This window comes from Accipiter gentilis, chromosome Z (assembly GCF_929443795.1).
Source record: "Accipiter gentilis chromosome Z, bAccGen1.1, whole genome shotgun sequence".
Lineage (NCBI taxonomy): Eukaryota > Metazoa > Chordata > Aves > Accipitriformes > Accipitridae > Astur > Astur gentilis.
In genome coordinates, this window is record NC_064919.1 from 68,572,723 (window position 1) to 68,585,332 (window position 12,610).

The 12,610-nt window shown below is 40.1% G+C and overlaps 1 protein-coding gene across 2 annotated transcripts in view; it reads left to right on the forward strand.

Moving 5' to 3' along the window:
* Nucleotides 1–357: 357 nt before the first annotated feature.
* The window catches only part of IL6ST (interleukin 6 cytokine family signal transducer), a 35,823-nt gene continuing 23,570 nt past the window's right edge, over nucleotides 358–12,610 (forward strand). Inside the window, exons 1-6 of one of the 2 annotated variants that reach the window (XM_049796206.1) lie at nucleotides 365–479; nucleotides 6,896–7,090; nucleotides 7,675–7,755; nucleotides 8,895–9,206; nucleotides 11,009–11,141; nucleotides 12,398–12,558. In XM_049796206.1, the coding sequence (XP_049652163.1) occupies nucleotides 7,689–7,755; nucleotides 8,895–9,206; nucleotides 11,009–11,141; nucleotides 12,398–12,558 (673 nt within the window). In that variant the 5' untranslated portion in view covers nucleotides 365–479; nucleotides 6,896–7,090; nucleotides 7,675–7,688. Of the gene's footprint in view, nucleotides 480–6,895; nucleotides 7,091–7,674; nucleotides 7,756–8,894; nucleotides 9,207–11,008; nucleotides 11,142–12,397; nucleotides 12,559–12,610 lie in introns of both variants that reach the window. The other variant, XM_049796205.1, reaches the window with a different exon arrangement.

The window sequence follows — 12,610 nt, forward strand, 5'->3', positions numbered from 1 at the left end:
GTCTTCTGTTCTTACACACCCTGCAACACACCTTGAGGGGAAAACCCTGCGGGGAACGTTTCTCCGAGGGGAGGAGGGCGAGAAGCGCCGGGCAGGCGGGGGGGGGGGGGGGGAAGGAACCCCCCTCCCCTTACGGACCGCCACCGCCGCCGCCCTTCCCGCCCCCCGCCGGCCGCGCGCGCCCCTCACGCCCGAGATCCTGGCACGGCTCAGCTCGTTACGGGAAGCTCCGCCTCCCCCGCCCCCTTTCGGCGACGTCACGCCCCCCGCGCGCCAATGGCGGCGCGAGTCGAGGAGGGAAGGGCGCGGCGGGGGGGGGGAGTGAGGGGGAGGGTGAGGGAGCGTGACGGGGCGTGGGGCTGCGCGTGCGAGGACGGCGGCACGATGGCGCGGCGCGGCGGAGCCGTTATTTAGGGACTTGTCGGCGGGGCGCGGGGCGCCGTGAGGTGGCGGCGGCGGCGGCAGCGCCGCAGCGGCAGGTAAGGACCGGGAGGCTGGCCGCCGCAGGCGGTTTTCCCCTTCTCTTGCGGCCCCCCCCCCCCCCTCGGCTTCCTCGCCGCCTCTGTGCGCCCCTCTCCCCCCCACACCCCCCGCGAGGGGTGGCCGCCGGCGGCGGCGGCCGCGTTGGCCCGTTCTTCCCCTGCGGGCCGTAGCCGGGCTCGGCAGGCCGGGCCGTGCGCCGCGGGCGGAGACGCCGGGGTGGGCGCTCGGCCAGGGCTGGCTGGGAGACGGAGGGGAGGACGCCAGCCCTGCGCCACTCGCTTCCCGAGCCGACCCCTCGCCTTCCCCGCGGCGGCGGGGGCGTCCGGCGGCAGTCTTCCCCGCCCGCGGCCGTGAGCGGTCCTCCGCGAGCGGGGCCCGGCCCGGCGGGCTGGGAGGGGACGCGGGTGCCGCCGCCCGCTCCCCGCAGCGGCGTCTCGCCTCCCCTCGGCGGGCGCTGACGGAGCTGGCCCGGCCGCGTCGCTTAAAGTGCAACATGGCCTCGCCCGCTGCCGGGCCGCCCTGGGCCTCCTCGGTGTAGGGGCCTGAGAGGCCGTCGAGGCCCTTTTCTTGCCGGTGTGCGTAGTACCAGCTGCTGGGGGTGCCCCCTCCGCAACCCTTCCCCTGTCTTGATGCGGTTTTACTGACCTGCCGTCGCGGCGCGGACGGCAAGACTGAAGAGTATCCGGGTTTTTCTCTGGTGCGACGGCTGTTAAAGCCGGTAGTCTTAATTAATAAAGGTGCTGAGACCCTCACTAGACTCGTGTCTTTCGGGCTTTTTCAACTCTCCGATAAGCTTGGCCGTAATGTCGGCAGTCGTTTTCTTGTTGGAAAGCATTCTGTTTTGTTGCCTTCACCCCAAGTGGTCTGTTCTTGTTGGCTCCACTGCTGGCCTTGAAAGAAAGGCACACTTTGTTTTACACCTGATCCAGCTGCCGGAGGGATTCCACGAGGGGGTAGGGAGGAGTGGGTTCAGTAAGCAGCCCGGGTTGTCTGCTAACTTCCGATGTGCTCCTGAGCTCCAGTCCTCCTTGCAGTGGGTCTCTGACGCTCTTCCTAGAGAAAAACGGTGTCATTATTTTCATCTTGCAGATGATGAAACTGAGGCACAAAGGAAAGCGGTCTGCCAAGTGTGTTGGCAGTGCAGAGGAGAATAAATCCCAGTCTCAGTTTTCATCCCTGTTTTAGGCTGATTAGGTGATGGCCAGCTGGTGGCTGCTTGTTACTTCTGAGGCATTTCTGAAAGAGAAAGCTGGTAATAGAATCATCTGGGGTTATAGTTTTGTCACTGGTGACCTGTCCTGTCACTGAGAAGAGGAGAAAAAAAGGGTCCACAACCTGAAGAGGTTGGATACTTTGGGGAGTTACGGGCTTTTTTCTTACACCCTCTTTTCCCTTATAGAACTTAAAATTTATACTTCTCTTCCTAAATACTGTTACTTTCAGAGGAATAACAGTATGTAAAAGGTATCTGTTGAAAGCATGTAACTTCTGAACTTAAACTTTATATGTCGGTGTATCACAACAGGAAAGTAGAAGAGGGTGATGAAAATTTGAGATTACTTCCTAGATGTTAAGCATTAGAAATAAATACTTGGTTCTTGTTTACATGTCTAGAAATGTGATCTCTTCAAGTAAAGCCTGTATATACATTTTTTGGGGGGTGGGGGTAAGATACGTGCACATTTGTAAGTCTGTACACAAAATGGAGACACAGTCTCCCATGCTGCTTCTCTGGAGGATTAGCACTAGCACAGTTGTATGAAAATAAATAAACCTCTTGGCCATTTTTTTTAGAATGATTCTTAGATTAGCAAGAACTGTCTAAATTAGAAAACCAGCACTGGTGGTTGTCAGTCTTGAAGGTTTGACTTCAAGATGAGAACGTGTAATGCTAAGATATTATTTTGTATAAAGTCACTTGCTTTTTAGACTAAAGCTACTTGCTAGCTGCAAAAAAAAATCTGAAGTATTTCAGAGAAAGTGATCAGCAATTTAAGAAGGTACCAGAAGGAAGAATTTAATTCTTGCAAGCAAATATTTGGTGCCTGTAATGAGGTATTTCAATCATTTTACTCTGTGGCCCTTTGTTTGGGTTTTTTATTCTGAGTGCTGTACTAAAACCCCAGAGGCAGGGAGAAGCCTCCTTCTAGAGGCAAAAGAATGAGTAATGTGGAGAAATGACTTACCTATTTGTTGAGAGGGATAGAGGTATCATTTGTGTATAGGTGTTTTAAATATGAAAAATTTTCAGAATATTCTTTGCATATAATGTTATATAAGACTTTAAAAGTTATTTTCTTAGAGGTGTTTGGGGGGTTTTTGAGTCTCAGATGTTTCCAAGAAGGAAGGAAGCTTGGAGGAAGGAAGCTTGCAGATTAAATAGTCTTAATTAGAAAGCACTTGCAGTGTGAGTAATCAAAATTCCTTGAGGATAGTTACAGCTTTTAGATGGGCTTTAAGTACTACCTGGCTTGTTATAAAACCTCAAGCAGTAGCTGCTATGTGCAGTATCACTTGCTCTGTCTTCCTGAGCTATGTGGATTATTAGTAAGAGATTACCATTTGAAGCTGTAAGTTCAACTCTTATTTTTTTGAGGAATTTCTGGAAAACAATTTGCCAGCAACCTTTGGGGTTTCATAATTGATGTGATGATGAGCCTTAATAGACCCAACACCTTCCTGTGGTGGTTGTCATGTTACGTATACTTCTTGACTTGCAAGCTGGCTTTGCTGGCAAGAACATGTTATTTTGGCTATAGTGTCTTGACCTACAAATGACAACTTCGGTTTACTTGGACCTGAAATGGAGAGGTGATAATTCATCATATGACATATACCTGTATTCATTTTGGGGTAGTTCTCATGATTTATGAAATAAGATTAATTTGTAAGACTTCTCTCTGTTGCTCAGAATAAGTAGTGATTGCCATTTTGCATGAATAACTGACATTTCTTCAAAAATTGTTCTTTACACGTTAGTCATAAAACTCAATGCTGTTGCTACTTTGTGCATATAAAGCTTGACTATAGGGTTGTTATTAGTTTTTCATAGGACACTGCCTGAAGCATCAGTTGAAGGTTCAGGCATAAAGGCTTAGTGCTTTTCTTTCAAAACGGCAGCAGGATGTGAAGAATAATAGAAGTCCCATATGATTTAGAGATTAAATGGGGTGATCTTATGACATACAAATTTCATATATCTGTCTTTACTGAAGTAATTGTAGCATTTTAACAGGTTTTTTCCTCTTTAAGATAACTTACATTCTCCAAATTAAGGACTGTCAACAGCAGCCGTTCTAAATTGACCATGTTGTTTTTACTGTGTAGTATTTAGATGGACTTTGATCCTTTGCACTTTGGCAGACTTAACTATTGAGGTAACCTGACAAACTTCTAACATCAGTTTTCTTCTCCGTCTCCCTTTCCTCTTCAGTTAGTGGTCCACAACAACTACATAGTATAGATAAAATGTTGATTTGGCTTTTTTACGAAAAAAAAAAACAACAACAAAACAAACACCAAACTTCTGAACTGACTAGCTGCTTCAATGTTAGTTCAGCATCAAGTTGAACTTTCACCTTAGATTTCTAATACACTACACCAGTCTGTAAAAGAGAAGATTTTGGGCTGTGTTGCATAATCTCAGAAACTATTGAATTTTCTGTTGTCCAGACTTGCAACTTAGCCTGACTTCAAGTTGTTAATGGTGAACAACTGGTGTTTAGCAGCATTTCTTTTGAATGATAGCACTATGTTTTAAAGTTTTGGTATAGCTAATGTGCAGGGTTTCTGCACTGTCTGCACCTCAGCGTGTTTATATGCTCAGATTAGAAAATGGTAGTTTCCATTGAAGTATCTTCCTTGCTCTGATCTGAAGTATGGCTCCCTGTTCTGTTACTTATAGGCCCCAGCATATTTTTTTTCTTCTTTTTATGGCTTTTATCTAGCCAAGATGGATGGAAGTGCCTAGTGTAACTGATTCTTTTCCCTAGAACTAAATTTTGATTAAGAATCAGTCTTGTGAAAGGTAGAGAGACTAATTTTTTTAAAATAGCACACATTAGAGGGGATTGCAATAGCTCCTTTGTGGGTTCAGAGGTGTGTAGCTTCAGTCTTCTTCAAACTGCATTGATCAGCGGGGGGGAGAAGTAAAATACATCAGAACAGCCTAAAAGCTGATATATGCTGAACTGTAGCATCATTTTGACACTACAGTCACAACTGCTTGTTTCCCATACGGTAGGTGAGTGGGCTTTCCCACTTAACTTTCCGTTGCAGGTGATGGAGCATGAGTCTCAGTTCTCTTGCCTTTCAGGAGCTGAGTGTGGTGGAATAAGTACTATAAACGGTGGAGGGTTTCTTTGCTCCCTCAAAACAGCTATTAAACTTTCCAAAGTGCAAAGTAGTAGAGATTTGGACCTCAGTTTCCCATGTGTAAATGAATCTGCTCAGGACAACTGAAATGTTGTATTCCAGGTCTGGAAGATAGTTGAATACAGAAATGGCATTTCTTTAAAAGGGTGGAGTCATCTTACTTTGATTTCTTACCAGCAAAATATGTGATAATTCTGTATTATTGTTTACTTCTGCTGAGTTCATTATTGCTTTTTAAGTGTTGGCTTTTATGTTCCTTCAGGTGCTTCATAGTATTTTTTTTATTAACCTTAGACATACTTAATGACTTTAATACCAGCAGTTCTTGAATAGTTTTGTGGAAATATTGTTTAACCTGAAATAAATCATTACCAAAAAGAAAACCAATAACTTTGTAATGATGTAATACTTATCTCAGCTGACATTGCCATTATACTAATGTCATACCAATTGTGATAAAAAATGGGAGAGAAATGCTATATTGAACATTCTTTTTAAAAACTTTACTTTTTGTCTTTTTACATCTGCTTCACACTTTCCTCTTCAGTGTGGAAGCTGTTTCTGCTGATGTTCTGCAGCTTTTGGCAATGAGCAGAGAAGTGGAGCTGCTGCTTCTTTCCACCTAGCTTGTTAGTTGCCCTCAGGGTTCTCATGAGTTTCAGATCTTCTGCAATGCAAGTTGTTCAACTTAAATAGCTTTAAATGAATCTTGTTTAAAATAACGCATCTTAAGGTCTATCCTTAATAGAGCACAACAAGCTTTAGGTAGCAAGCAGTATTTCTGGTAAATGTTAGTAAGTCAAGACACTAAAATAGATTCTTATATGCTGGTTTTATTCAGTGTCTTAAGACCTAAATCGAAAGAGAATACTCTTCTGAGTTTGGTTGTATTCACCATGTGAATTTATTAAAATTTGTGAAACCAGTTGGGGTTTTTAAAATGCAGAAAGGCAGGTGTGGGTAGAAACCTTATTTTTCAGATATTTGAAGACTTTATGTCCATAATAAGCAAAAATCAATTGGTTTAGTTACTGTATGCTTATAATAAATATCTAAACATGTATTGCACTTAAAACTCTATAATGGTTTTCATATCTAGCCCAGTGAGAGTACTTGAGTGTAACATTAAAAAAAATGAATAGCTTTTTGATTGTCAACTCCATACAACTACAGTCTGATTATAAATAAGTCTCTTTAGTTAAAAAAACCAACCTCTAGTGACAAATATAAATGCCTGTTAATATAACTGTCAAGTCTCCTAATCAGCAGTATTTCTAGTACAGAATGTTTTTATAGCAAATTTTGGTGGGTTTGAGTAATGAACTCACAAGTATAGATGCAAATAAAGATACTGCTGAGTGATTCTGATGGCTATTATTTTAGTCCAAACTGAAACACATCTACATTGGTGAGCCCTACAGAGACTCTGCTGTAAAGGTTTGAGATTGGCTTTGAGTTGTTGGTTTCTAATTCTTGTGAATAGATATTTTCTTTACATTGTACTGCTTATCTTGTTTAAAAAAAAAAGGGGGGGGGGGCGGCAAGCTTAGGTGTGCTGATGCCTAAGGAGTGAGGTTGTAGCTTGGTATTGATACATTGGTGCTTAAATGTGTTGTGTAGTTTTATTGATCTGTATGAAATGCCTTGTGTCTTTCTGTCATTTTTATAAAGTAAACTACATGCAGTCAAAGCAAAGGAGTATTTCTGGTCATAAATGGCAGTTTCTTTTCCTTTTTGATAATAGTAAATGTAGATTTGAAATTTTCCTTTCTATGGGATACTGTGGAATTCCATTAAACTTCTTAGTGAGTTGCCTTTTGTAGGGGTAAAGCTCAGAATACTAGTTTCCAAAGAAGTTTTGCCAGGTCAGTGAAAATAAAACTTAAGAAGCAGGATTGCTATAGGCAATCTCATCTCAAATCTTAGTAAACCTAGAAACTCTATGTTTAGTTTCTAGCTTGTAAGAACAATATGTTCATATGCTTAGTATGGAATGGTCACTTGCTTTTGGTAATTTAGGGCTGCTTTATAACTGCAGGTTGAGAAATTCAGAAGAGACTGTGCGACTTCAAAACAACTGGAGTGGAAGCTACTCTGTGCATGCTTCACTTTCTCTAAACTGTTATGCAGAATTGTCAAAACAGAGAACAAGTGAGCTCTGCTGCAATACAGAAATAAAGAACATAAGATGTTAAAAAAACTCTCCAACTTTTGAGGAATTACAAACTCCCTTGTAAGGTTTTGAAGAATTAGTTAATGCTTTTTCTGTAGTAGTCCAACAGTTCTTGATATGGAAGTGGTGTGCTTTGTAATTCTTAAATGTATTCTAAGTCACTCTTGTGATTGAGACACATGTTTTTGTGGTGAATTGTTCTGAACCTTGTGCAAAGCTCTTATATCAGTGCCCTTGAAAGCTAGGTAAGTATGGTAACCATAATCAAATTCATAGGGTTCTGTTTTAAAACCTGAACACCATGTTATGCTCTCTGTTCTAACTGAACCTCCCACAGACGTACCAGTGAAATTTCTTCCCATATATGACATGAAAACCTTAAGCTGTTGCATTTCTCAAATTTGTAACTAAAGAGGCTTTAAACTGCATCAGTTGTCTCATGTAGACATTGGATTTTGTTATAGGAGTGAGTAAAATGGAAACAATATGCCAGTTCTTTCTCTAGAGTGAGAAGATACTGTTTCAGGAAAGTAAATGTGCATACCTGAGAAATTGTCAGGGATCGAATGCAAATCTGAATTTGACAGTGGTCTAAAGTGAAGAGTAATAGTTTAAATTTAAAAAATGATCTGCCTTTGTTACAGGAATTCTGTGCAGCATGTTTTCTGGGTGGAACTGGGTGGCCCATTGCTTGTATCTGCTCTTGAATATTTGTTCTCTTGAAGGTAAGACTTCTGTGTCTCAAACAGAAGAGACTTGTACAACTATTTTAATCAGACACTTGAACTACATACTTGCTTTTTGTCTAGATACTTATGGGGTGGGGGCAGAAAGCAAGGTGTATTAGGATAGGATAGAGAGACCTGCTCTATGCTCTTAATACTATGGTAAAACACCAATACTCGCTTCTGCTTCTATTCATCACTCATGTGTGTGCAGAGATGGTGAAGAGTGACTGGTCAGTGGAAGTTTGCTTTGCTTCCACTGACATTGCTGGAGCTGGTCACTGTAGCAAACTGAAGTTTAATTTCACATATGCCAAATAGTATCTAAATGAAAGCGTGTCTTAGTCTAAATGCTGTTAAAGCAATAAGCTACCAGTGAACTAGTGTAGTGGGCTCTGTGATCAAGTTACAGATGTGGGCCACTGTTGTTGTGTAGCAAATTATTATCCTCAAGATGTTTAGTATGGCTGTTGATTGAAGGCAGTATTTCAGTCACCTATTTCTTTAACACTTGACGCTTTTCTCTTTATGCGGCTTTATAGTGATAGTCACAATTTTATTGTTGTGTTCAAGTTCCTTTGTAAAAAAAAAATACTGTCAAAGGTGCAGAGTTCACTGTAATTGCTAAATATGCTTGTATACACACTGAAGCTTTTGAAATGGATAACTCAAGTATTCAACTGTTTGCATGCAATTCTTCTAAAACTAGTCCACCACAACAAAGGTGCACACTTATCCCAATTTTTTGTTAACTTTCTCTACAGAAAATACATTTTTAACCTCAACTATATTACCTTCTTCCTTCAAAACATACTAAACATTCAATCCTTGACTGTACTACTCTCTCTGTAAAGGCCTCTATTGTTAATAGAGCTTTCTTGCTTGGTAAAATGCTTTTGCAAAGCCTGGGGAGCACTACACTGGTTTTGCCCCTTAAATCTGCTTCGTGGTGCACTAATGCATTTCAGTTTTATAACTGTCAAGTAACTAATTCATTTGCTGCTTAGACACATGTATTTTTAACATTACACTAGTGTATGTTTTAACATAACACTACACAACATTATTGTTGTATCAGCAATATTGCTTATGGAATGCTCTGTAGCTTTTAATAAAGATGCAATTCTTTTTCTTTTTAGTTTCAGGTGGACTTGTACAGTCATGTGGTCACATCATCCCAGAGTCTCCTGTATTGGCCCTTGGTTCCAATTTCACAGCATTATGCATTTTGAATGAGAGTTGTCTTGACTTTGGCAATATCTATGCTAATCAAATCATCTGGAAAATTAAAAATAAAGTGGTACCTAAAGAGCAGTATCGTGAAATAAACAGAACTGTTTCCAGTGTCACATTTAATGACACTTCTTCACTAGCTACTCCTCTGACATGCAACATTTTAGCAGATGGACAGATTGAGCAGAACATTTATGGAATTACAGTTACAATAGGCTGTAAGTACCATTTTTCTTGCCTTTTATTCTGGTCTTAAGAAAATGGCTTCTGAGAAACAGGGAGGAGAATACAAACAATGGAAAGTGTGCATATCTTGAGATGCTCTTTTCCATTCCCTCAGTTCCTGGATAACTGTATAAAAACATTGTCAGATTACATGCTGTCAAAGCTGGTAAATACGTACAGAATAAAGTTTTCAAAAAAATAGAAAATACTCTGTGGAGTATTTCAGTGTTGAAATGGGAAGGAAACAGAAAGCAATAGAAAAATGCTGAAGCAGGAAGATTTAAATTACAAAAAAGAAAATGTGAATTCAACTGAAATAGATCTAGGAAATAAGACTAACTTTTCCTTACTACTTGCTTCTGTTCAGTGTTCAAGGAAATACCACAATGTCATATGTCCTTCTTTCATAATAACACTATGAAATTGATGTTTTCTTCATTAATGGACTGAGAAACATGTAGTTCATCTGTATCACTAAAGCTAACCTGAATTGCCTTAAGGATAGAACATACTATTGGAATTACTCTGCCGCTATATATAAGAAAATACTTTTAACTGATTATAAACTTTCCTTGTTCAAGCATTATAGCACTTGCATAGTTCTGAACAAGTGCACTTTGAGACAAGACTGAGGTTTTGATAAAAGTAGTATGAATAACTTAATATACTACTTAATTAGTTGGTGGACTGTTCATAAAATAAGTCTTCCAATGGCTGATGAATTATGTTGCCTCCTAGCGTTCGCAAAAGGCATTGCAGTTGTTGCAAGGTCTGTACGAAAGGCTGACTTGAGTTCACCATTTAAACTAATGTGGTTCTAGCATGAATTCCAACGTGCGTTGGCAGAAAAAGAATCTTTTCTATTTCAAATTCTGAGGAGTAAATTTTTTACCAGAAAATACAGGCGAAATATATGGAAAGGTGAGGACAGATACAATATCCTAAGATGATAAACTGAATGACAGTACAGATAACATTCTACAGCTGTAATTCACATATAGATCTTGAGATGCATTTGTGTTTAAAGATACTGTATTTTCATACTGTCAATTAAAGGAAAATTCTGTAAACAGTGAGAGTAGCAACAGGTTTAAGAAGAATACAGCTATTCAAGAACAACTGTAAGGTTCATAGCATAGTTCTGTTGAAAATAACATTCTACTTGAAAGGAAATAAACTTCAAGTGCATTATACTCTTTTAAATAGTGGCATTCTAAAAGCTAGAAACAAACTCTTTGTATGCAGTCACTTCAATTTAAGGAGGAAAATAGTTCAGCTGCACTCTGAAGTTTCTTACACACTACTAATGTACATTAATGAAGATCCTTTCTCTTTCTTGTAGGTGTTTGCAGCTAAATTATCCTTCTTTCCTAGCTCAGGTGGGGGAGAATAGACCTATCACACTTGCCTTAGAGCTCAGGTTATTGGCAAAGTCAGCATATGCCAATCTACCTTAGTGCTCCTTAACATTTTTTCTGTGTGAATTAAAATAGATTTAGATGAGAGATTGTTGATATCAGGTTTTCTGCCTCAAAGAATGAGAAATATTCTGTGCTGTTCCTTACTGTCAAGTGCTTGTTCCTCATGCAGCCTACTGTTTCTTGAGCAGCTTGTTAAGCGTCTTAACTTCCATTGCTGGATGGCATCCAGCACTTTTTGCCCCTTCCTTTAGAAATAAATCTGACTGTAAATACTTCTGATGTTCACTGAAATTGCTCTGATGGGACACTTAGCATGATTCTTACTGGATTGAAATGTGTATATAGATTAATTATTGCTAACTTTTCCTGTACAGTGCCCCCAGAGAAGCCCAAGAACTTAAGTTGCATTGTCCATCAGAAGTCAAAACTCAGATATCCTATGACTTGTACCTGGAACCCTGGCAGGCATACATTCCTAGACACTCACTTTAGGTTGAAATACAGATGGTAAGTAGTCCTTTATAGAATATCTAAATAATTTTGAAAAATATTTGTTGTAGGCTTGAAATTCCTTGATACTTTGGAAGAGTTCTTTACTAAAATCTGGTTTCCTAGAGTATTGCTCTCTATTTTGGGGGGAAGGGAAGAGTTAAAGAAGTTCACATTTAAAGTAATTCTAAGTCAGACTTGAAATTTTTTGCTGCACTTGTTTTGGAGTAACAGCTATCTAGTATTTTTCCATTCTTCAAATACATGAGTAGTGTGGTGCGAGTACAACACACCTAATCATTAGGTGGCTGGACCCAAATTATATATTTCATTTTTTTCTGTGGTGAATGTTCTATCCCATTCTGAACAGGTAGAAGATGTCCGTGCTCATTGCAGGAGGGTTGGACTAGATGACCTTTAAAGTTCCTTTCCAACCCAAACTATTCTATGACTTTAAGTAGAGAAACCAGCATATAGTGACTGGATTTTGTACAGGTATTATCTACTCTGTACTTTTGAAGAACTCAGAATGGTTTTTGTCCACAATTAATCCTAACATGAAAGCTTTGGAAAAAGTATTTCTCCTGTAAAAGCAAATCAACTTAAGTATTTTTCAAACTCTTCAAATGGTCTCTTGTAGTTTAAAATGGACAGAATTGTTGCTCTGTTCTGGAAACAGGAATGACTTGCCAACAGCTTTCCATATACCCCATCTGCTAAACTGTTTTGGTAACAAGTATAGTAGAAAGTATGGAAAGATAGAAAACCTTAATGCTTTGCAAATCTCCTGATGCCCCTAGAACTATCTGCTGTTAATGTAGTAGAAGATGGTGAACAGAAGTGATAATGTGTTGTAGCTGTAGTACTGTACTCTTGAAGGGTATGCAGGTAATACTGACTACATCTTTTACTGCATGAATATGCTTCTAGTTACTAGCCATAGTGCTTTTGATTAAATGTATCAATTCTTGATCTTTATTTTTTAAGTTAAGTTAGGGTTTTGTACAACTTTATAATTATAATACCATGGCATGTGCTTTTGAAAATATGTGACTTGAAGTCAAGGATTTTATTCGAGTTTCTATTTTAACGCGAACATGCATTTGTGGCTGAACAAGCCATTGTAATCTGTTCACCTTTTCTTCCCATGCCTCTGCTTACAAAGATAATGGCAGAAGGGAGACATGAGCTAAACTGATCACTCTGATTTACTTAGAGATTCTCTAAAGGAAACCGAACTTACTGCTTTGTACCTTATTTTTCCTTTTTTTTAGGCCACAAGAGAGCTTTCCTGACTGTATACCAAAAGATGTAAACAATTCTTGTACGATTGATGATGTTCAGTTCTTTGTTAACCTGGAGGTCTGGGTAGAAGCAGCAAATGCTCTTGGGAAGGCTGAATCTGATCCTCTTGTTATTGATCCCATTGAGATTGGTAACTATATGCCTCTTAATAAGCTTTAGTAGTACATAACTGCTGCTTCTGT